The sequence below is a fragment of the Macaca thibetana genome, chromosome 7 (assembly GCF_024542745.1).
Source record: "Macaca thibetana thibetana isolate TM-01 chromosome 7, ASM2454274v1, whole genome shotgun sequence".
Taxonomy (NCBI): domain Eukaryota; kingdom Metazoa; phylum Chordata; class Mammalia; order Primates; family Cercopithecidae; genus Macaca; species Macaca thibetana.
The window spans coordinates 8286139-8311106 of NC_065584.1; the positions used below are offsets into that span (position 1 = coordinate 8286139).

Consider the following 24968-nt stretch of genomic DNA (forward strand, 5'->3'; position numbering starts at 1 on the left):
TCTGGCCCCCCTGTTTTTTTTTTTTTTTTTTCCTGGGTTGTGATACTGCAGCAGGCTACAGTATTTTTATTTTATGTGTGACGAAAGATATTCTTGGCCTTTCTGTTCAGCAACAGGACGAATGGATTTCTTCATTCTAGAAGAAATATGTAAAATAATCCCTTAGAAGTCTAAAGAGATATGTTTGTTCAAAGCATTTAAAATGTTATTTTAATCAAAGGCACAAAACAGTCTACATGCTGTGTCAGCTGAAGACGACCATCCCATTTTAACAGCACACCATGCGTCTGCCTTTCTAGTTCCCATTCCTCCTATTTCCCTGCCTACTTGGGCACCAACTTTTCTTTTCTTTTCTTTTCTTATTTAATAAAAAGGAAAGATTAAAGAATAAAACTTCAGTGGCTCAAATGTATAAAGTAATTTAATATGGTGGGAGCATTAATTATTTTAGCTTAATTGAATTCTGAGGACTGCAGTAGTTGCATTTTTGTAGACAAGCCCTGTTTATTATTTCTCTGTGTAGATTAACAGTAAAGGAAACACAGATAACTTTCAGTTATTTATTGTAAAATAAATGTGTCAATTCATGTGTAAAGCAAGCTGCTCAGAGATAATTGAGTCTTTATATTTTAAGAGGGGGACTAGGAATCACGGGCACTTCTCCGCCCGGGCTTCCGGAAACCCGGCCAGCTGCTGCCCACGCTCCTGGCCCCCGGGCCGGCTGTCCCTCCATGCTTCTGCCTCCCGGCCGGGACTCTAATGAGTCCTCCAATCCCTCCATGACCTGCTATTGTCCCCAGGGCCTTGCTGGCCCTGGCCAGTAGCTGGTGAGTGGGTGGCTGTTAATTCTTGGACTCTACCTCTGGCTTTGGCTGTCCAGGCGCAGAGGAGTCCAGGGTGAGGTGACCTCGAGGGTCCTGGTGGCCCTGAGGGTCCTGCCTTTCCCAGGACCAGCAACCTTCCCAATACCCAGGCAGGTCCCCGCTCTTCCTTGCTACGAGGTGCTTCTAGAAGTGGGGACTCCAGAGACAGACCCGAAGGGGGTTCCTCCCACCCTTAAGGGAGATCCCAGGGTGAGAACTGCAGGCGGATTCTGTCAATCATCACACTAGGTCGTGGACCCCATATCAGCTGTTTCCTCAGGACAGTCAATCTGGAGAGTAATTACTATTATTTTTTATTTTTGGTAAATGATAGAGAAGTGGGAAGGTAGAGGGAGGAAGTTTCTGAAGCTTTGTTTTCTGGAGGGCATTCATTCATTCATTCAGCAACTGAGCACCTGGGACCCTTCCTCCGCCCTGGGTGTCCCCACCTGGATCCCCAGGTAAAGAGCCCTCAGAGGAGGCAGCAGACGTCTGACATGGGGATAATGAGCAGAGCGTGAGCTGGCAGCAGCCCAGCTCTTGACGTGTGCATTCTGGGTCCAGGACCCGGCTCCCTGCTGAGCATTCGCTATGGACAGAGGAGGTCCTTGGAAGCTTGTTTCAGGTCTGTCTGGGGATGGGGCGAAGCTGGTCAGAGGCAGGGTCTTTAGCCGGTGGTCTGACTCAGGGCAGCTATGGTGCCTCTGATACATTGCTGCCTATAGGTTTACATTCTTTATGTTTCTTAAGGTTCCTGCCTGTGGCATCCTCCCTGCCTCTGTGGGGGTTCGGGGGAGCACAGGACCCGTCCGTTGGGGGAGCTGAGAGGTGTTCCAGGGTTTGCAAAGGGCACGTGGCGCTGCCAAGCCGTTATCTGGGAGGGGTGTTTTGAGGACGGGTGAGGAGAAAGGGGCTTTCAGGGTGTTTGGGGTTTAAAGGCTGCTGCTGCTGTGTGGGAAAGAACACAGCCCCAGTCAGAGCCCCACCCTGCTCCCTGCCAGCCTCCGGCAGCGACGTGACCTTCTGAGCCGCGGTTTCCTCATCTGTCATTGTGACATTTATGATGAGTGCCTGGCACACGGTGGGGGTAGGTGTGCTGCAAATAGGAGCTTTTCCTGGCGCTCAGCTTTCCCTCCTCCGCGGCGTTTTCAGGCGTTAGAGCAGCTTGTACCGGTCTTCTTGGCACTGAGTTCCTGTCAGGGTTGGGACAAACCTCCACTGGGTTGTGGGACTAAATCCACCATCACAGGCAGTGTCAGCATGGGGGAGACTCTTCCGTCCGATCTGCCTTTTGTTAGGTGACTGTCCCTTGAGGATCTCTTTGCTGGCGGTGCACTCTGGGGAGCTGGCGGGGGGTTTCAGGGTGAGGGGGCACAGGCTTTGGCGTCTCCCGGGTCGAATCCCAGCCCCATCACTCACTGCTGGCCACCTGTGTGAGTCACTTCACTTTTCTGAGCCCACGTTTCCTCGTCTGCACCTCCTTTTGGGTTATGCTGAGGATGAAATGAGGAAGCACCCACCTGGCACAGGTTGGGCCTGAGGCAGATGATCGAGAAGTGGATGCTTCTGGAAAGCCAAGCACAGGAAAGCGTGGACCCTGCTTGGCAGCATGCCGAGTGCGTGCTTTCCTTGGTCACTTAACCTGGGATTGCTCTCACGGTGATTTCCTACAGGTTCCTCTGTATAATTCCCACTTGATAGTCGCTGAAGGGGAGGTGCTTGATCACCAGGAATTTGGTTTTGTCTGTTATCAGCCCTTCCATAACCAAATGAAGCTACAGAGGGAGGAATTAACTATCAGCTGTCACTCATAAGCCTGCCTCCCTAACCCTGCAAGTCCCAAATGTCAATTTTCTGGAGAAGTGTGGAGATAGGCAGCAGGTGACAGGAGGTGGCAGATCCCCCTGGGCTTGGAGGTGGCAGGCAGCCCTGGCTGCAATGCCCCTGCCCACTTGATATGTCCTCATCTGTAACCCAGGGAGGACCCGGGATGTACCTGGGAGATTCTCTTAGCAGGTGGGGCATAGACAGGGTTTGGTTTGGGGTCCCAGTGACCCATTGCTAAGCAAAACGTGTGAGAGGAAAGGACTTCTGACGAGCCCAGGGATTTACATGCTGCTTTGAGAATGTTCTCTCCAGACTTTTAAAAATAAATAAAATAAACGTGAAAAAAAAAATAGTAGCTTGGCCAGTGAGAGAAACTAAATCACTTGCTTGTGCTGGAAACTGGAGATAAACCCCACTTGCAGGTCGCCTTAGAAAACTTGTGCTTGATCTATTTAGAGTTGTTATTTTCCCTTCAAATTAAGATGAGTTAAATCCATGTGTGTGGTGGCATGGATTATCTTTTTTTATTATTAAATCGTGACAGCTAATTATTAGTTCTGTCTGCACCGAGGAATAGTGCGGTGCTCTGTCTGAGGGACATGGCCCTGGGCTCAGGCTGGGGTCTGGGTGTTGGGATGACTGAACAGGGCAGAGTTCGGGCTGGGCTGGTGGGTGGTGGGGAAGAGGGGGCGCTACCTGGTATCCCTCATTGTGCTAGATCCTTTTCTTGGGTTATCTCACTTAATTCTCCAACCTTGAAATATATATTTCTAACCCCACTTTGAATTGGGGCTCAGAGAGGTTAAGGGAGTTGCTGAAGGTCACACAGCAAAGCAGAGTCACACCCGGGTCTGTCTGGTTTCCTTGGATAGCAAGGGGTGTGGAGGATTTTGGGGATGGGTATTCTAACTCTGTCTGTCTGGCTGGTAGGGCCTTGATGGCAGGCACTACCTCTGACCCCATCCAAAATGGTTTTTGGAGCCCATCCCAGATAGGAACCTGTGGACACAGCCAGGAGTCCTCAGACCCCCAGGGACTGTGACCTGCAGTCTGTGGCTTTTGTGTATACTGTCCTGTACTTCCTAATGAGGGCATTGGAGAGATCAGTGATGACAAAGAACACAGTCCAATGTAAATTCAGGTGCACCTGGGCTGGAATTTTAGATTTTTTTCCATATATTCAATTATTTCTTTTATTTTATATTCACTGTTGTATAGACTTTTCCCCCACACATACAAATTATTTGTTTTATTTTGTGGAATTGTGGTTTTGCTAGGGACTTGCTATGTGACTGTCAGCCAACTGTTCGCCTCCCCAGGTCTTGGTCCCTATAACTGGAGATACACTCCTTGTGTTTTGGGCTTGTTATAAGGTTTGATTCAGACAAGGTATACATAGAACAGGTTCCTGTGGGTTTTAGCTGTTGTTAATAATGCACATCCTGCCCGTGGGATCCAGAGGAAGGGTCAGGCTTCCTAGCCTCCCGGAAGGACCTTGCTGCCAACTCTTCCCTTTTCACCTGCTCAGTAACTTGCCTGAGCTTACGTAACTAGTTACTGGCAGAGCTGAGTCCAGACCCCAATTACCTTGAGTCAGGACAGGTGACTTTTTGCCATCCCAGGGTGCCCAGCCCTGTAGCTTGAGGCCATCTCCCCTGGTGGAGTCCCATTTTTCTCAGCTGAGAAAGGGGGTGAGCCCTTCCTGTCCCGCTGGCCTTCCAGGGAGACGGCGGACCCACCTGCCATGTGAACTGTGCAACCCAGCGTCAAGAGTGTGTGCAGCTAAAATCGGTGACATCAGCACCAATTGTAGTTGAAAGTTTTTTGGATTAAAAAAAAGAGACCATACTGGTCACATAAATGGGTGGTTTTTTCCTTTTTTTTTTTTCCTCTTAAGGTTTGAGGCCTTATTTATAATGTACGTGGTTCCATACTTCCAGCAGTAATTCAGGAAACAGGAGAGAGAGATAAGGTAAGAAAAATAGAGAAAGGCAGCTGGGCTCCCAAGGGGCGAACTTAACCAACATTCAGCCTGAGTTAATATTATTATTCTTAGTTTGTCTATTTGACAGTAAATAGTTAGTAATTGACTAAAGTTTTTTTAATCAGGCATTTGACAGCTTTTTTGGGCGGTTGTTGCTCATTTTCATGCTTGGCTAATGCATTAACCACCAGGTCTAGAATCTGTTAGGAGTGGGTTCTGCTGATAATCTATAGAAATAAGGCTGTCTGTCTGTCACCCCATCTCTTTGGGGTCATCTTTTCACTGAGGAAACAAAGAGATTGAGTTTTTCATAATTTCATGTAAAATTTATGTATTTATTTTTGAGACAGAGTCTCGCTCTGTTGCCTAGGCTGGAGTGCAATGGCGCGATCTCAGCTCACTGAAACTTCTGACTCCCAGGTTCAAGAGATTCTCCTGCCGGCTGCGGTGGCTCACACCTGTAATCCCAGCACTTTGGGAGGCCGAGGCGGGGGGGATCACGAGGTCAGGTGATTGAGATCATCCTGGCTAGCACGGTGAAACCCTGTCTCTACTACAAATACAAAACATTAGCCAGGCGAGGTGGCGGGTGACTGTAGTCCCAGCTCCTCGGGAGGCTGAGGCAGGAGAATGGTGTGAACCCGGTAGGTGGAGCTTGCAGTGAGCTGAGATCATGCCGCTGCACCCCAGCCTGGGCGAAAGAGGGAGACTCCATCTCAAAAAAAAGAAAAAAAAAAAAAAGATTCTCCTGCCTCAGCCTCCTGAGTAGTTGGGATTACAGGCGCCTGCTTGGCCAATTTTTGTATTTTTAGTGAGATGGAGTTTTGCCATGTTGGCCAGGCTGGTCTCAAACTCCTGTCCTCAGGTGATCCGCCTGCCTTGACCTCCCAGACTCTTGGGATTACAGGCACGAGCCACCGCACCCAGCCTGATGTTGAATTTAACTCATACTTACTAGATCTTACTTAGACACTACTCTAAAGACTCTGCAGATACTAACTGGTGTAATCCTCCCTATGACCTTATGACATATTAATATCAGCCCCGCTTTATAGAAGAGGAAACTGAAGCCCAGAGATGTTAAGTTATTTACCCAAAGTCACATAGCGGTGAGTAGGGTCCCAGGGTGTCAACTCTGGCAGTTATGTTCTTCACTGTGGTCATAAGTGTGCCTACATTCCCATCCACTGTCTCTGTCCCACGAGGGTGGTAAATCAGATATTACTTTCATTTTGCAGAGGAGGCAACTGAGTCATAGAGAGGTGCCTTGCACAGTTGTCCTGTGAGTCACCGGCTCAGTTGTGCCTAGAGACCAGGCTCCTGGGAGGGAGAGCATTAAGAAAAATAGCGAATGCATGCTGGGCTTAATACCTAGGTGATGGGTTGATAGGTGCAGCAAACCACCATGGCACATGTTTACCTATGTAACAAACCTGCACATCCTGCGCATGTACCCCAGAACTTAAAATTAAAATAAAGAAAAGAAGATAGGCTCCTGACTTCCCAGGGAGGCCCTGGGTCTTCACTGGGCCATGTCCCAGGAGCCCAGGCCTCATGGGATCCTGTGTTCTTGAACTGGGGCTGGTGCAGGCCCTTTCTGCTCCTGGCTGGGCAATGAGTGATTTCCACTCTGAGGTCGAATCTTGGTGATGGGACTTGGGTTCCAGAGTGGGGTGAAAGAACCAAGACAGTGGGCACCTACCTGTCCCGTACATATCGGTAGTTGCGTGTTGACTGCATTTTGGGAGGAGCTGGCCCCCTCCTCGTCATGAGTTATAGGCAAGTGGCCCTGTTGAGTCCAGAGTGGGGAGAAGCAGACACAGTGGACTCTGGCCTGAGACCTAGAATGGCATCCTACTGTGGCTGGCATGCTGTGTGACCTTGAGCAGACGGATCTTCCCCGTCTCTGGGGCTGAGCCTGCTGGGCTGAAATGTGAGATGGAGCCACCAGTGGTTTCTAACAGCTGCAAGAGCCAGGCAGAAGGTCATGGATTGCCCACCTCGATTCCTTTCCCACCTAGTCGTTTCCCCAACTTTCCTCATTTTTCACATTAATGAGACTTAGGAGTCAGTTTTCTCTGAAGAAATTGGTGGTGAATATGAAAACTGTTAGATTGAAAGCTTAGGTCTTTCTGCCCCAGGCTGTGAAGATCCGTCTGGGAGAATTTGGTCCACTCACTGTGAGGTTAACAGTTCAAGCTCAGAGCCCCTCATGTGACCAGGCCCTGTCCCTAATGTCCCTGTGTGGTTTGGCATTCTTTTCTTTGTGATGAGTGTACCCTGAATTGTATAAACCTTGGGCCCTGCAAGATCTGGACCCACCGTGGCCCAGAGCCTGCTGGGGGTGGCCAGTGACCTCTGGGCACACAGGGAGTGGGAGCCCCCTGAGGGCAGGGTGTGATCAGGACTTGTGAGCCTTGAACTGGACCCAGGGAAGAAGAGGCCTTGCTGGAGAAGGCAAGGCACCCTAGGCTTCATTTTATTTATTTCTTTAAGTTTTCTTGATGCCTTCTTGCTGGTCTGCTCGATTTGGTCTGTAGGGCCCTGGGGTGTCTCAAAAGGAGGAATCTGTGCTGAGGGTTGGGAGGGGAGAGCAGGGAGGGAGGGAGGTGGGACCCCTTGATGAACCCCAGGTCTGGGAAAGCATCTGCCCCTGGCTGCTCAGACAGCTGGGAAGCTGGGACCACAGACTTCTCTGGGTGGAAAAATAGTAACAAAATAGCCTTTTTGTTGGAGGTGAAAAGTCAGACTCCCCCACTCCTGGTGTGGAGAGAAGGCAGCTATTCAGATGCACCAGCCAAGGGCATGGTGAGCCCCCCAGCCCAGGACAGCCTGCTTGGTCTCTAAGCCAAGGCAATATTTGATCAGGGCTGTTTTCCCCCATCCCCTGCCCTGGGGGCTGAGAGCCTGGGCAGCTTCCATGGCCTTCAGGTTGCGGGAGTAGACACAATCTCAAAGGTGCAGGCATACAGGTGCGTGGGTCAGAGTCTACTCAAGATGAATCCAGAGGCACAGAGCCCTAGGGGCTGTTAGCCCCAGTGCCTAGGCTTTGCCTCTAGTGATATGGCACAGACAAAGCCATCTTTCGAAACCACAAGAGTGTCCAGAAAACACGGGTCTACCTCCTGACGAAGGCAGGTGCCAAAGGCATCCTGGAAAGGAGTGGAGAAGGTGGCTTTGTTTCAAAGTCTTTTTCAGGGCAGAGCACATCTTCTGGAGAGTGTAGCCAGCCAACCAGGGATTCCAGGCTCCTCCCTTGGGGTTTGAGGGCAGAGACTGGCTGTCCTGGGCTCAGAGAGACAGCAACTGTCTGAATTCTTCTCTGTTCAGGAGAAAATGGGACAAACCTTCAGCGACTCCTTCCCACCTTCAGCAGCTGGCTAAAAACTGTTGACGTTGGTAAACCCAGCAAAACTAAGTTTTCCTGGGGCTGGAGCTGGTTTTTTTCTCCTCCCACCTCAAGTTCAAAGCCAGCCAATTAAGAAAGCTAAACAGTGTGGTCTTCTCTCTGCATCATTGGCTTGTAAAACTTTCCCTGCAAACTAGGCGACTTTATTTGTTGGGAAAACGAAGTATGTAATTTTCCTGACCTGGCCTTTGCTTTGGGGAGACGGGGAAAGAGAGAGAGAAGTAATTTCCAGAAACAGACGGCCCCGAGGAGCAAAACAAGGTCCACACTCCAGCGTCAGGGCAGCGTAGACTGCAGCGCGGTGGTCTGGAACGCTGAAAACAGCGTGTTGCGGAGAGGCGGGACGCGAGGCCCCAGGCTGCGAAGTCCTCTGGGGCCTGGGTCACTGTCTGCGGGGTGGACATCGAAGTCCTCCTAATTCTGCTTCTGAACCTCTGGGCGCCACCTGCCTCCCCACTACTGCAATTTTCCGGTTTTCCCGACGATTGCAACTTGCAAGTCTCCTTTCGCTTCCTTCCATCTTCAGCAGCCCCTTCTCAAGCTTGGCCTCCTCCCCTCCCCGCGACGGTGCCTATCCCGAGCAAATCATACCCATACCCTCCGCCGCCCGTGAGACGGCCTGCCCCTGCCCGGCCCGCAGGGGACTCAGGCCCTCCGAGGGTTCAGTGGTTGGAGTCTATAGCCCCTTTCATTGCCACACCGGAGAACACAATGGCCTTCCCCGAGGCCAGGGGCGCAGAGCTCCGCGGGGGCAGCTGCATCTCCCGGGTCCCCGCACCCGGCACGGCGCGGACACTTTGGCAACTTCAAAACTGCGCGGGGGCCTCCCCTGTGAGCGGTGCCCCTTTCCCGGCTGGCCCTGGCCCGGTCGGGAGGCTCCTCGGCACTGCTCTGAGGCCTTCGGGCGCGCCTGGCCCCCGCCTGGCCGCCGGCCTCTGATTCGCCCACGGCCTTGCGCCCATCGTCCACCTCCTTCCCTCTCTCTCTGACCCGGGCCCGCTGCGCAAGTTGATTGTGCCTTGGTGGGGCGGGAGGGCCGAGAGGGCTCAAGGTCCATGCATAATTCGGGGGCTTAATGGAGCAGCTGCCTGAGCCGGGCGGCGAGGGGCGGGCGGAGGCGCAGCTGACCCAGCCCGCGTCTGGCCTCCCTGGGAAGGCGCGCTCCTTTCTTCCTCCCCTGACACTCCCCTCCCCCACTCGGCCTGGGTCCGAGGAAGGCGGGGGGTGGGCGAGTCGAAGGGCTAGCTTTGGGAAGGGGTTTCCCTCGTGCATCCGTGCAACTTTTGCTTTGGGGGGCGGGGGCACGCAGTGAATCGGAGCCGCCTCGAGACCGGCTCTCGAAGGAGGTGGAATGCAGGTTTCCTCGGAGCACTCTGCAGCCCTGGAGTCTTTTTTCCTGGCCCCTTCCCCCCGGCCCCCTGTCGGCCCCCTGTCGGTCCCCAGCCCAGCAGCAGCCCTGCGAGCACGCCCCTGGCCTCGGGCCAGCCCCCTTTCCTTGCAGCCGGCGGAGATGGATGGAGGCGGAGACCCAAGGTCAAGGGCGGGGAGCCAGCCGGCCCCGGGCCCCTTTGTGCGCACGGGGCCGCCCCTCCTCCACCAGTCGCCTCCTCTCTGGCCCTTGGGCGCTCTCCCGGGTGGGTGACCTTCCCGGGCATGGGGAATGTGGAAGTGGTCCCCTCCCCGAAACCGCTCCGCGCCAGTCAGGTCGCCTCGCCGGGTGGCATTCTTCCCGGGTGCTGGGGGCGCACGGGGATCTCTCTTCCGCCCGCCGCCATTGCCCTGATGAGTGGCGCCGTCTTCCTCAGCCCACCTTGGCGGGACAGAGCGGGCGGTTCCCGGGATCCAGGTGAGGCCGGGACGGAAGGAGCCTCCGGGAGTTCCCTTGCACAAAAATGTGATCATCCAGGGGCAACAGCCCCATCTCAAAGTGGGGATTTCGTGGGGACCTTATTTTCTTCCCGAGTGGGAGGAGAGTAAACCCGCTTTTCTCAAGGACAAAAGTGTTTTCCCAATTGTGTGGGAATGGAACCCTCCACTAGAGTGGGACACCGAAGCTCCTGGAATCACAGGGATTTAATGTCAGTCCTCCTTCCAGCCTGACTTCTCTTAGGGTCACCCCTTCCAGCAAGAATTTGTATGCAAATCGTCACCTTGCTAGGAGTCTCTAGTTTTGTGTCTTAAAAATTGGCCTCCAATTGTTTAAAGCACTTCATCGGGCCCTTAAAGGTCCAGAGAAGCAGTGGTTGGACGCCCAGCCTGTCCACCACAAAGCTCTTGAGAAAATGTTCAAACATTTTCCCAAAGTTGTTACTCTGGAAATAAAATTGTCTGCTGTTCGCCTGTAGCCGATTAGAAGTTTACCTTCACTGTGACAGCTTTTCCAGGCTAGGATTGGAGCCACATCTCTATTTTCCATTTTTCAGAAATAAATCTGAACCAGGCAGAATAGATTTGCTATAATAAGAGTCAAGGTAGTTTTAAAAATATACGTATACATATATACTTATAATATGAAACAGTATATTACACTTGCTGTGCTCTCAAGGCTACAGTATTGTGTAAACGGCACCATCATGGCGTTTTGAGTAACAGTTGATTTTAAAATCTCAGATTTAGCTAACCCGAACTTTGAGCAGCCAGCTTTTCTGGTGGAGGAATCTGAAGGCATTTGTCAATTTATTTTTTGAAAGGCCTCCGGAAAAGGTAACAAATTCAACACTTGGGAGCTCAAAGCTACTGCCAGTCCTGGACAGGAAGGTTTTCATATCTGTCTGAACTTGCTCGCTGATTTCTCAGACGTCCATTTATAACAGTTCTAACAAGATAGAATCTGCCTTTGAATATCTGTAAATACGGGTAAAGATCACAATCCAGCACTCATAATGGTCCAAAACGAACTGGCAGATTCTCGTGTTTGATTAGTATTTATGTTACCGGATTCCTTTACAGAAAGAAAGATGAAACGCTAATTTTGTGTGTGTGTTTGAGGGGCCCCATCCTAGGTCTCTGCAGTTCATTTAAAGGGATGTACATTTTAGGATTTTTGGAGACCAGGGGTGTGTATGTTGGGAGGGGCGGGTAGTTGTTCATGTTTTGCTTGAAAGACAGGTGACCTGTGGTTGGCTGAAGTATTGGCTGGTACAGTGACGGGGAGGCTGACTTTTCATTTTCCTTTTCTTTATTTTGACGGCTCAACAGTGATCAGAATTACGCGTGATTTCTCCCTCTAGGTTTGGGCTACGGCTTGGACAGTGTGGTGGAAGGCTCTTGCTCAGGATCTTCCTGGAGGAAAACTGGTAGCCCCCAGGGTGCTCTGGCGTCTTTGCAGGCCACACACTTTCTGTGCCTGAGTGGCAGGGTGGGCTGCCCTGCAGTGTGTGGTTCCGAGCCCTGCCACGTGTCTGCAGGGCACTTGCCTTGCTTTTTTTTTTTTTTTTTTTAAGGAGCAATGTGTGTAAGATTTGCCTGGAAATGGGGGGTTCTGTCAGCTGGATCATGTTGAAATACCAGTGTAATTGGTAGCCAAAGGGATCCTGGAGAAGCCTCCTTCGGAGGTGCTGTGTTAAGCATCTTCAATTTTATTGCTTTGAGACATCTGGATTTTCGTATAGGATTTCCTACAAGGGTGGCTTCCGGAGTGGCACCTGAGTCCTGCTTAGAGGTTCAATAATATTTGTTGTTGCTGGAGCATCAGGGGCCGTCTCCCTGCTAAAGCAGCAGAATCTAGAGGTTGGCCTGTGGTGTGGGGCAGTCTCAAATGCATTTACTTCCTAAACAGCCCAGGGCAAACCAGTTCATCTGTTAGTTTCTTCATCTATAAAATGGGGCTAGCCAATTGTTTACTTATCTGTCCCTGTTCAGATATGAAAACAAACCCGTAGGTAGGAGTGAAGCAATTGCTGATTTCAAAGACATCATAAAAATGGAGAACTGTTATTGTTCAGTCCATGGGGGCAGGGTGAGTGATTTGCAAAAGGGAAAGGAATCAAATAGCTACTTGTAGAGGGTGTAATTTTTTACTGCAAGGAGGAAGAATTAGGGGCTTTGGGAGGATGTTTATGTGGGGAGGGGGGTGCTTGGGTTTTCAATTTAGTAACCGAATACCAATAGGAAACTCTCCCCTTCCCTATTCATTTTAGAGGACTGTTCCCCCACCCCAGCTCCTTGTTATTGGTGGGATTGTCACGTGATTCAGAATCTTGACACTGAATAGTGTCACTGTTGACCTTAACCCGAATACACCAGAAAAGGTGTTTTTCCTGATATTTGGTCTCAGGCCCCAGAAGGAGAGTTGCTGGACAGGGGACATACGGACTTGGATTGGGGAGGAATGCATACAGCAAGCAGTCTTTAAATGCACAGTCTTGCTAGGTGCCGGTGAGGAAGGAACTCAAAGTGGACCGGTGAGGAAATTCTCACTGCCTCTCAGAGCTCACAAAAATTGGTGCTCATCCCCATGGAGCATGTAGCTAGCTGCTATGAAATGGTACCTTCACTAGGGAAGCCAGAGGGCCTAAGTGTCCTGTTGGGGCTCCATTTTACTTTTTGGTTGTTGCTTTTCTTTGGAAGAGGCCTGGTTTCTTTTTCCCAGCTAAAGCTGGATGACTTGAATTAGATTTTTAATAAAATAACCTCTGGCAGGGCCCAAAACCTCTGGATTAGTCTTGTTAGTTAGGAAATACAGAAGCTTTCTTTATGTATTTGGTTTGTTCACCCTGGCTGGGCCAAGACTTCGGGACGGAGTTGTGGGGTAGGGGTGGGAGGGTGTGGCCCTCTCCTTTCTCCATGGGGGCCTTGACCCAGCCCCTGTTCACTGGCAGTGGGTCTGGAGTGAGGAACGGCAGATACCCGGAGTCTGCGATGGTGCAGGCTTAGAGCCAGGAACTGTCTGGTGCTTCTTAATTGAATACAGATCTAAGTAAATTCCACGTGGGCATGCAAGGCTGGGCAAGGAAGGTAGTGATATTCCCCTCTCCACGGCTGGACTCCTAACCCAACCTGACGGGCCTCTCCGCCCGTCGCTGTACCCAGCCCACATGGTTTGCGAGAAAAGGTAGGGAAGCAGGGGGACAAGATCACGCAACGCCCACGTAAATACTGTCTGTATGAACTGGGTCTTCCATCTTTTGTTAGTGGCAGCTCGTTAATTAACCAGCAGATTAGTGCTGCCTTCTTTTGACACACGCATGTATTTTGGGGTAGAGGATTCTTGTTCTCCTAAAACTCTGAACCCAACCGTTCAGGAAGTCTCCCTTCAGCGCCGCGTGCGCCTGCTCCCTCTCCCCCGATGTCCTCCCCGCTCCCCTTTTCCTGTCCCCTTCTACCCACCCTTTCCTTAAACCCAAGTGGGCTTGTAGTCGAGTGGAGGACAGACACGTTAAACACAGCTAAATAAATCATGTTTACGCTTGGCGTTCTCGGTAGTGAAAAATCTGTTGGCTGTTTTTACTTCCTTATTTCTCAGCATTTGCTTCCTACCTGCTTTTGAGCACATGCCCAGAAATAGTAGTTTTGTCAAATGAGGGGATAATGCCAGCCAGCCTTTCTCGCTGCCAAGGAAGCTGCTGGATTTTGCAAAACAGAGTGACGTTTTTTTAGTGACACCGATGTTTTTTTCAAAGAAATTAGGATGTAGAATAAGGATATTAAAATGCACTTAGGGAAGGGGAAAAAAGCGACGTGGTCACCCCTGCAGCACAGGGACAGCAGGTTTAGAGAAGAAAGGTCTCATTTTTGTTTGCATTTGGCCGCTCCAAGGGCAGGAGGCAGCTGTCAGAGGCGGAGGAGCTGAGTCAGGTTCCCTTCGTCTCAGCCCCAAGACTTAATTTTCTCTGCCATTTTGGTGATGTGGTGCGAAGATTTTTTTTTTTTCTTTTTCTTTTGGGTTTTGTGTCTGTTTAGTCTCTGAGGCCTCCTGAGTGATGCTTGCTGCCTTCTTCCTCTGAGATTACAGCTAGATTCTCGCCCCGATCAGGAATTGGAGCTCGTTGGGATCCTAGCTACACTATGATTGCTTATGTGTGAGAGTGGCCCCGGAGGCCTCCCTGCCTCTGGGCTCTTACCTACGATGTTGTTTTGGGGTATATTTCATGATGGGGTGCTGGGCAGAGAACTTCCTGGATAATTACAGCCTAACAGAGGCTGTAGATTTTAAAAAAACAATAAAAAAACAGTTTCAAAACCAAGTAAGTGGCATATAAATACTGGGCACTCCTGTAGGGAGAAGAGGCTTGTCTTATCGCGGAATCTTTGCAGAGTTTCTGCAGTAAATTCTGTCTGAGGTCCAGCACATCAGCTCTGTTTCAAAGACAGCCGAGGAAAAATAAAATTACAACAAAATCAAAGTCAGCGTGCTATGATTTCCCCCAATTTCTAATGGGAATACTCTGCAATAGAAATGATATTTCCATTGAGGACTGCGCTGCCGGTTTCTTTAATTACATTAAATAGCGGTATAAACCTCAGCTGAATGTAAACCTCTGTTACAGCGGCGTCTTGAGCGTGGCTGGATGAATCGGAAGGAGCAATGTTACTAGTGTTAATGTGCTAACAATCTTTATTAAATTAATCCCGTGAAGTGTTAATTTTTACAAATTTTGTTGTGCACACACTGCACGTCACCGCTAGTGTGTTAGGAGATGAAAACAGATTTCACGTCAAAAAATAAGTAAGGAGGTGGCTGTCAGACTGCTCCCTTAGAGGAAAATTTGTGATTTTTGTCATCAAATGTTACCTGTGCTGAAAAGAAGGCTTACAATATGTATATTAAATGCCATCTACCTACAGAAAACGCAGTTAAAGGAACTACTTTGTTGAAAGTAATTACAGGCCTGTTCAATTTTTTAGTCAGTGACATTTCAGACTTGGCTTAGGAACATAAAGAGGCCATAGAAAGATTTTGTTCTTATGTAATGCAAAGCACTGAACCTCAGTATTCTGTAAGTCCATTAGGAAAAGGGAAAAAGACATGAAAGGGAAAAAAGAGATTTAATCATCAACAAAACCCAGGGGAGAGCTGGATTTTTTTTTATTACAATAGTAGAAATCAATTGTCTATAATTCTATTAAATGCAACCCAAAACAAAATGTGCATTTAAACTATAGCAGGTCCTCCTTTTTACAATTTGATTTCTTCTTTCTTTCTTTTTCTTTCTTTCTTTCTTTCTTTCTTTCTTTCTTTCTTTCTTTCTTTCTTTCTTTCTTTCTTTCTTTCTTTCTTTCTTTTCTTTCCTTCTTTCCTTCTTTCTTTCTTTTTTTTAACCTTCTACTAACCAAGTTTATTTCTGTTCCATCTGAAACAAAAAACCCTGCTGGCCCTGTGGTTGTCTGTTCCCTTATTGCTCAGGTAGAGTTTTATGGTCTGATCTTAAAAAGGTCGATGATGCTTACATTCCTCATATCCATGACTCCATCTGCACCTGAAATTTCTGCTCCCTTTTTTGGCTGCTTTGGGCTTGAGTCATCCCAATAACCTCCTTGCTGGGCACTCCGTTTTCTTTATGTTCTTTTTATTGGCTGTGCTGTTTATTTTCATTCTTAATTCTCCGGGATTCTCGCAGCTTAGCCTTCCTCCTCCTGTTTATTCCATTGCACTGTCTGCGCATGGCCATTGAGCAAAAGCCAGCACTGGAGTTTGTGGGACCTTGGAACCACAACTTCCTGAACTCCCCAGTTTGTAAACATGTTTTATAGAGGGCCACATTCTTAACACGCGTCAGGATTCAGTGTTTTCCGGGTCATTCCTCAAAGGTCAGGCACAGTGGATGCCGAGGGGATAGAAAAAGGTGTCCTTATTTTAAAACTCACTATAGGCACCCAATCTGAAGATGAGTTTCCTGGTTTTTGCCTTGTGTGACATGTGACTTCTATCTTAACTGTGTATTTCCACTCCCACCCCCAGCTCTAAATTAATGAAGAAATAGGAACGTATCTGAGGGATGCCCGGCCAAGCTTGTCATTGGAGTCTGGCCCCTAAGTTCTGTCTGGGAAAGGGCTACAGGGTCCCAACCCTAAGTCCTACATTCTTTATGCTTGGAATCCAAATGATTTATCTAACAACTTTACTTTGGTTTGCAGCCTGCCCTCACTCCTCATCGAGTTATGCTTCATGCACATGACATGTAGGATACTGTTTGTGGCTCTGGACGCAACCAGAGAGAAAATTACTGAAGGATCTTGAATTAAATTGTCTTAGAAAGCAGAGACTGCTGAAGGTTGAAGCAGCTACCACATCTCTGATAAGAATACCTAAATTGGGAGGAAAAGGGGCAATTCCTCTGTTAGGTATTGACTGGCTGATGTTGCCGGTGAGATTTAGAGAATCTCTCAGTTGCAGTTTGTCCTTGGCGTCTATGGACTCTGGCTGGATGCACTCAAGACATCTTAACATGTGCACATTGCTGATAGATGAGTGTGTGTGTGTGTATGTGCATATGTATGTGTATATAGAACCTCTCTTATAGGTAATAGATGTGCATACACACATTTTTCTTACCAGTGCGACACATGGCTTCACCTTCTGTTGTCCTCAGGTCTGCCCATTCCCGGATGGTGGGCCCCAATTTGGTGGACCCTGCCTGCCTGAGGTCATCCGGAGAAGTTATATTCATTTTTGTATCTGTGTCCTGAAGCCGTGATGCATAGGAGCAAAGGAATGATGAGCATCCCGGCTGGAGGACAAGTGGTTGTGGTTTATTTGCATTTCAGTAGTTAGGAGCATGGCAGGATTTTCCCCGAGAGACAAGCAAAAGAAGAGTCCAAGCTGCGTGTCCCTCACCGTGCCCCCCTACCCCCTGCAGATGCCCACTTAGGGGCTGGAACGGCCAGCCCCCTCCACCTCCCTGGTTCACAGAAGATGGCTGAGGGATGCCCTTCCTCACCAGCAACATCTGAAGTGTCCTCTGCTCCCTCACAGGGGCCTTGGTGCTGGAATTTGTGATGTAAGCTCACCAGTCCTTGGGTCAGGGTGCAGAAAGGGGATTGGCAGCCCTGGAGTATTTCAGCGGCCTGCGTCTTGAGGAAACTGGAGTTGGCAGTCAATGACACAGGTGCTTTCGGACCTGGGGAAGGGGTGTGCCCAAGCGTGCCTGCTTCTAAATTGCAAGAGGCAGCTACTGGGGAGGATGTTCCCTTTCCAATCTCTGGTGGAAGGAGGGGAAAGGTTTCGGTAGTGTCATTGGGGGACACGATCACTCCTTTGCTCTGCCTCTCCATTTTCTGGGACGAGATTTCGGAAGTGCTCCAAGAGGAGGAGTTTAGAGTAGGGCAGCCTGGCTCAGGGTGCTCCCCGAGGTGTGCTTCTAGTCTCCCTCACGGCTGAGCCTTCTCACGGTGGGTGCAGAGCAATACCCTGGTGGCCACACAGGGTTGTGGGTGGCCTGTGGGGATCTCTGGATGGTCATTTGTGGAAGTGATGGTAGAAGTGGTCTCAAGCCCAAAGATGAGCAAGTTGCCCATGTTCCTGGAGGCCCCTGGCGAGCCCACCTCACTTCTTACAGCCTGGCACCCATCAATGACCCTCTTTGGGTCCATTAGGGCCTAGATGGTTGATGAGGGATGCTGGACAGGCTCTTTCACCTGCATTTGAATTCTTACCGTCCTCAGCCACCTGCAAGGACTGCTGTCTTTCAGCCATCTGCCCGCGTAGAGGCCAAACGTAGGTTCGAACTGTTTTTATGTCTCCTGTGTAATGACCCCGAAGGAACTCTTTAAACACAGCTGTGCAAACCCTCGTGAGACCTGATTTTCCCTTTTCGTTGCTCTTCTTTCCAAGGACACCTACATGTTCACCCCTAAACCAAAACCCATGGCAGCAAGGAACTAGAGATCTGTAATGGCCATCGGGTGCCCAGACAAAACAGTGGTGTCTGATGGAGAATGAGAATCCAGGAGTGGGAGGTGGGGCCTGGGGATCCCTGTCGCCCTGCCTGGCATTTCTAGGTCCCCCAAATGCTCCGGGGCAGTGAGCTGAGCCATGTGGCACACCCAGTCCCTGTCTGGTCCTGCCTTGGGGACCCAACCTAGACTTGCAGCTTTTCATGGTAACCCGCGTGTTCACTTACATGCTTGGCTTTCCTTTCTGCGTTATGATGATGATGATTGTTGGTATATATTTACAATGAAATGGAAAACAAGTTCCAGTCATTGCTGGTTCCTAGACCTTCATAATTAAAAGTTAAAAAAAACTTTGGGAGGCCGAGATGGGTGGATCACAAGGTCAGGAGATCGAGACCATCCTGGCTAACACGGTGAAACCCCGTCTCTACTAAAAATACAAAACATTAGCCAGGCGAGGTGGTGGGCGCCTGTGGTCCCAGCTACTCTGGAGGCTGAGGCAGGAGAATGGCGTGAACCTGGGAGGCGGAGCTTGCAGTGAGCTGAGATTGCGCAGCTGCACTCCAGCCTGGGCGACAGAGCGAGACTCCATCTCAAAAACAAAAAACAAAACAAAAAAAACCTAAAAAAAGAAATGAAATAATACCCGTGGAGTGAAGGAATTTATTTTTTGAGTCGCCCCCACCCCCAAAGACCTGTGTAGCTCTGAGAGTGAGCAGACGAAGAAGGCTCCCCTAAAATTGTTCTTCTCTATTCCTGCTGTCTCAGCCACTCCCCCTCTACACCCCCCACAACCCCCCCAAAAAAAGGGAATTGAGAGAAAGACAAATGATGAGAAGGCCGGTCTTGTCAGGTGAACGCCCAGTACCTGTCTCATTTAAGGTAGCACTCCACTTCTTTCAAATAGGAAACTGCCAAAATGGATGTCATGGGCTGCTAATTAGATGTATTTTAACTGCAGGATCATTTTACCAGCTAATACTGTTATTATGTGCTTCAGTGTGAACCCATGGTGGAGCTGTTAAAATATGAGCGTGCACTCTTAGCAGACGGCTCTTGGAACTGTTGGGATGGGTGGAGGGGCTTTTCCTTACGGCTCTGAAGATCCCCGGGCCAGGCCCTGGGCTGAAGGTCTGCACTCTTTCAGCTTCTCAAGAGGTGCCCCCTGCTCTCCCGAAGACCATCTTCTCCTTGTGTTTAGACCAGGGCCTGAGCCTCCAGGAGGCCTGAGCTCTCCAGTGTCACATCCCCTCCCCTCTAGACATCAGGGTTCCCTCTGGACCAGCCTGGAAGTGCCAGATGACCACAGTTCATGCCTACCCAGAACAGGCAGGCCTGAATCTCACGCATTGGGGTTTTCAAGTCTGTGCTGGCTTCTCCTCCATCTTCCCTCTGTAGCAAACCGGAAAAAGAATCCTAATTTCCCGTTGGGGTGGGAGAAGATGAGCTAGGATCAGGATAATGATTTTTAAATGCGAGCCAGGCATTTGACTTCATGTTCTTTCTTTCCCCCCTCACCCTCTTAATACATAGCATTTTTTTCTATCATCCTTAAGACAAAGTAGCTGGCAAAATATTTAAGTGATCAGAAAGAAATATTTTTATTTGCCCGCGTGCGAATTGGGTTATCTGCCTATCTTGTTTATGAAATTTGGCGCTGCCTTTCCTGCACAGTGCATTCGCCTCTCAAATCTTTCCCGGCTCCCATTTCCATATTTCTGCGTGCTTGTTCTTTGTTAATCACTTGGCAAGCGCTTATTTGAATATTAAAAATTTCTTTAATCATCAAAGGCAGGAGCACAGTCTCATGAATATTCATATTTTTCCCCCTCCTCAGACTGAATTCTAGTTCATTACCCTGCAGTAAAAGCCAAACAGCCATCAATCGCCCTCATTACAGGCTCTGGCGTTTTGATTGGCTGCCTGCTGCCCAGAGCTTTTTTTTATTTTTTTAATTTTTTTCCCCTTCTCCTATGAGCTGTCTTGTACCTGCCAACAACCAAAAAAAGAAAAAAATAAAATCAACAATGCAAGAATAAATTTCTCTGGTTGGAAAACAACTTTGCAAACTTGTCAAACAGTCCTTGTGGCTTGCTGCTGCCACCGCTGTAGCGTCCACCAGCGCCACCTCCTTCCCCCCCGCCGTCCTTCCCCCAACCAAAAAAAAAAAAAAAAAAAAGAAGCCCAAGATAAAAGAGGGGGGGAGAGAAAAATAAATAAATAAATAAAAAGGGAGAAACTTGAGCCTCAGAGATGAATATTTGTCAAGAGAGTTGACGTAAGTTTCATTTGCATAATGACTTTGTACTTCTGCATTAATAAAATTTGCATATGAAGCCATGTTAATTACTCCTGATCATGCTTTTTGCATTCATGCATAGTAATTTTCTCCGACTTGTGAGAATTAATGTCTTGGCATGGGGGGAGGGGGCGCGGGGACTGTCAGGTTCCCTTGCCAGTGTCCCTCACTCACGCGCGCTGCGTCCCTGGCTGTCTCCTTCCTTGATCTATGACTCATTTCTGCACTATCGGTAGGAGTTCTCAGCTTAAAAAAAATGTATCAATTGAAAGGCACCAGTAGGGAGAAAAATACACGTCTCCTGCACAGTGTCTTCCAGACCACCTCTCTCTAGCTCTGAACATGGAATCTGTAACCCTCCCATTTGGGAGGGGACCCCCCAGAGGCTTCAGGGGTGGGAAAGGCTCAAATTCCCCCCAAAACAGGGCTGGGGCTTTTCCAGGCGTTTTTGTGTCTCCACACTCCTTGGCGGTGGGCGTGTTCGCTGGGTGAGTGCGCATGTGTGAGGAACGGAGCCGGAGCATCTGCAAAGTCCCTCTAGAAGAGAGACGGGTGACAGACCCCTGTGGAATGCTTAAACCCGTGAAGGCATCAAGAATGAGCTTATCTATCATTGCCCTGTTTTGGAGCCTAAGAAGCGGGATTTTAGGGGCCTTATATTTAGACTTTTTTTTTTTTTTTTTTTTTTGTGCATAGACCTCCAAAGAAAGCATTTTTTTAGGAGTGTCTTGCAGGTCTTTGTAGGGTGATTTGCTGTGTTCAGAGCACATCCTCTTGCTTTCTTTGCTGGGCAGTGATGATGCCTTGGAAAGGACCGTAGGGAGTGAGGCAAGTTTCAGAATGAAAAGTAAGAGAATGATAGTGACTATTTGGTGAGTGTTTCCTGGATCCCTGGCTCTAGCTGACCTGACTCTTCCTTTAAAGTTGAGGGAGCTGAGGCTCTGCGAAAGCGACTCACCTTTGGTCACGAGGCCAGGAGACTGCCAAGGAGGAATTTGAATACAGTCCTCTGGCTGTGAGGCCTGGGAGCTCTGGTGCCTTCCTCTGTGCATCTGTGGGTGCATACCCTCTCCCCCAGTCTCAAGGACTCCTTAAGTGCTTTCTGGATTTCCCAGCTACACTTTTAAAGGCAAATAGCCCTCCTCTGAGGAAGGGTGGGGGCTGGGAGGTAGCCTGGGACAGGTACTGAGGCTGTTTTTTTTTTTAAGTTAAGATTCACCGGATGTAAAATTGACCATTTTAAAGTGTACAATCAGTGGTTTTGAATCTGTTCACAATGTCGTGCAGCCGTCACTCCTGTCTAAGTCCCGAGCATTTTCATCACCCCCCAAAGAAACTCCATACCCATTAGCCACCCCTCCTACCCCTACCGGCTCCCCCCAGCCCCTGGCAACCACTGCTCTCTGTGTCCATGGATTCGCCTCTTCTGAACATTTCGTATCCATGGAATTATGCAGTATGTGGCTCCTTTCATCACTTTGGGCGTTTGCAGCAGCTTCAGATTTCTTGAGTTGCACCTTTGGGAAGGGCTCTGGGTTTAAGCTGCCCCATGGGGAAACCTCTCCCAGGGTAGAAGGTGCTCTGGGAGCCCCAGAGAGGCCCTGCAGAGCTTGGGATTAGAAGCCTCTCTCCCGGCTGCCCCGCTCCCCTGCCTCAGTTGAGCCGGCCCCTGGAGCAGGTGCACTTCATCAAGGTCAGAATTCCTAGTGAGGCTCTGGGGAAACCTGTCCAGGGCGGCCTAGCCTCTGATCCCTATGCAGGGAGCAAAACGTGGTGTGTGATATGGCCTTTACAGACCCTGGCCTGAGCCCCACCTTGCATGTTTCCAGGAGAAGGGTGTGGCCAGATGCCTGTTTTCTACCTGCTCTGCAACTGTTCCTCCCATCACGGAGGCAGAGTCAGCTCCTTAGCACCTGGGACATCCCTTACCAGGCCTCCAGGTGCTTCTGCTGGTTTCTCAGTCGTGTTAAATGGTGCCGGCTGTGTCGTGGCCTCACCCAGAACCCAGGGACCGGAGCCTGGGATTGGCCTTTGCAACTTCCAGTGGCTGGATTGAGCCCAGGGATCTCAGACTTCCGCCCACTACGTGGTCCTTGCTCTAGAGATCCCAGGACCCCCGGTCATGTACCCAGCTGCAGCCCGAGAGGGAAGCAGAGCATTGCGGGCTTTGGGGACACAACTGGGTTCCAGTCTCAGATCTCCCTGAGCCTCAGTTTTCCTCCAGTGGAATGTGGATCTCTGCTGAGTGAGGTGGCCGTCAGGACGATGGATGACCCAGAGCCCTCGGTGGTCTGCAGGGAAGGCCTACAGAGGGATTTGAGACCATGTGTGGACAGGATCAAATGCAGCGTCCGGTGCTGGGAGCTTCAGGCTAGGGCAGGCTTCCAGGAGGAGGCGGGTCCTGACCTTCCTTGAGGGACGTCACTAAATCTAGCATGGCTTTCCCATCAGCATCTGAGGCTGAAACCGTTTACTGGTTCCTCAGCCACATCCTTCCAGGGCTATCCCCAGCTCAGAAATACCCTGGGCCCTAGGCCTAACCTAGTAGGAGGTCTTTGTTGGCTCAGAGGGGTCCGAGCAGTGTTAGTGTTAGCTTTGACCTCTTGACGGGACACTGACAGCTTGCAATCCCTAAGCAGGGGGTCTTCTTAAATGCCCTGATGCCTTGATCCTGGATAACCCATGTTTTAGAGGAACCAGGGCTGCAGAGAAAGAACCCTGGTTCTGGGGCCAGACAGCTGGGGTTTGGATGGGGCTGCTGATGCCTGCAGTTTTCTGCAGTCACGCCATCAGTTTCCTGGTCTGTGTAATGGGTGTAATGGGTATTCTAAGCCACAGCCCCCGTCAGTGTGTTAGGAAGTTCAGTCCAATGAAGGCTGACAGGCTCCTGGCTCATGGTGGCTTGCAGGATCCCGTGGCTCTCCTTGCGATGGGGGAATCCACGTGGGGGCCCTGGAGTGGGCAGACTCCCACCCATGCAGACCTGTGCTGGGCCTCCCTGGCAAAGCCGGCTGGGCCCAGCTGCCCATCCTCTTGTTGACGTTTCCTTTTTGTCTTTCTGATGCTTCCCTGCTCAATCATTTACCCAGGGAATTTGGGCTTCTTCACTTGTGGTTTTGGCAAGGGCTTCACACAAATGTTTTGCCCTGGTGGTCTCTTAGCCATTTAAGATAAACGGCTAAATCAAACGCAGGCCTTGCCGCGGAGCTGAGCGAGCTGTGGGGCTGGGCAGAGGCGGGGTTGGCCCTGGCCCTGTGTCCTTGCTGTCACATGGCGGGAGGCCTCCCAAGCCAGGCCGAGACATTAGGAGGGGGTGAGCAGCGCCAGGGTTTTCTTGGGGTGTGGTGGGGGGTGTGAACCTTCTGAAGGGCACTGGGGCTTGGATGCAGCATGCTTGGTGCTTGGGGCTGGAGAGAGCCCCCAGCCGGTGGTCTGCCAGGCAGGAGGCTAACAGTGCCAGACACCTGGAGGCGGACCTGAGGTGTCCCGGGCCTGTACCAACAGCCCATCCTGATATAGCAAACGGGAGGCTCCGCGCTTCCCAGCTCTTCCAGGGAGGGGTAGCCCGAAGTTTTGGAAACAAATCCCCAAATGGAACCTGTTTGCTTGCTCCAGAGGCCCCCACGTGGGGGGTCCTTCCTGCGAGTGGGGCCCTGACAGCCCCCATTCACCCAGCCCCCTGCACTAGGCCCTCAGAGGCGGAGTCCTGCCTCCCCGACAGCCCAGCCTGGCAGCTGTGGAAACAGGGCCCTCCCCAGTGCCCCCTGCCAACCTCCCCGAGCCCATTCCCTCGCCTGTGTCCCGATTGCCTTCCCTGCAGGGCCTGGCACCCCGGGGGCCTCCCACCCCCGAAGGGTGGCCTGAGCCAAGCCCCACGCCCCGAGCCCCATCCCACCCTGTGCCTCTCACACAGTCCAGGGCCCGACTGACCAGTCTTTTCTATTGTTTTTTCTCCAGGGCCGTGCAGGCCTGCCCAGCTGCCAGCGGTGGCCCCCATAGCTGCCTCCTCCCACCCTCACTCATCCGTGATCACTTCACCTCTGCGTGCCCTGGGCGCTCTCCCGCCCTGCCTCCCCCTGCCGTGCTGCAGCGCGCGCCCGGTCTCGGGTGACGGGACTCAGGGTGAGGGTCAGACGGAGGCTCCCTTTGGATGCCAGTGTCAGTTGTCAGGTAACAGACGACGCCGCGGTGGGGGGCGGGCCCCCGGGATGGCGGGTTGTGCCATGGGCAGCACTGGAGCAAGGTGGGGACCCAGGGAGGAAGGGCAGCTCCCACCCAGAAGGTTTTTTGGGGTGCCAGGGGAAGTGGTAAAGAATATTCGCTGAACTATGAGCCAGGGCCCGGTGCCCCTTGGTCAGGAGTCCCCCGTGGTGCCCCCACCCGTTCTGAGAGTCTTGCTCCCAGAATGCATTCCCCAGCCTCCCAATCCCGCTTCTTTGGGTTGTTTAGCTACAGCTTAATTGGATAACACTTAACATCTGATATTTTCTTCTGCCCTTGCCACTGCCACCCCTTCCCCCACCCCAGACAACCCCCTGCCCCGCCAAGACAAGGCTAGGGGAAGATTCCTTGGTTGTCTGTGTACATTGCTGGAGCCGTCCAAAATGCTGAGTTTCTCTTTGGGAGAATGTGTTGCCCATTAGCTTTGAAAAAGAAAAAAAGTGGCTCAAAAGGAGCCTCTTAAAAAGCTGCGGCCACGAGAGGGAGTGAAACACTGTGGGGTGTGTGAGGGCTGGGGGTGGGGGCTGAGTA

General features: G+C 50.7%; 3 protein-coding genes across 7 annotated transcripts in view; 2 read left to right on the forward strand and 1 right to left on the reverse strand.

The window, feature by feature from the left end:
• Window positions 1-24968, reverse strand: part of LOC126958426 (cholesterol 24-hydroxylase) — a 515386-nt gene that overhangs the window by 479947 nt on the left and 10471 nt on the right. The window lies entirely within an intron of this gene.
• Window positions 1-24968, forward strand: part of BCL11B (BCL11 transcription factor B) — a 104294-nt gene that overhangs the window by 16682 nt on the left and 62644 nt on the right. For 2 of the 5 annotated variants that reach the window (XM_050796671.1, XM_050796673.1), the window contains exon 3: window positions 24174-24386. The exons of the other annotated variants lie outside the window; for them this stretch is intronic. In XM_050796671.1, the coding sequence (XP_050652628.1) occupies window positions 24174-24386 (213 nt within the window). The remainder of the gene's footprint in view (window positions 1-24173; window positions 24387-24968) is intronic. 5 annotated transcript variants of the gene reach the window in all.
• The window catches only part of LOC126958437 (splicing factor 3A subunit 2-like), a 28244-nt gene continuing 27686 nt past the window's right edge, over window positions 24411-24968 (forward strand). The window contains exon 1 of the mRNA XM_050796761.1: window positions 24411-24968. This exon is cut by the window's right edge and continues 27686 nt beyond it. The gene's annotated coding sequence lies outside the window, so the exon portion shown is untranslated.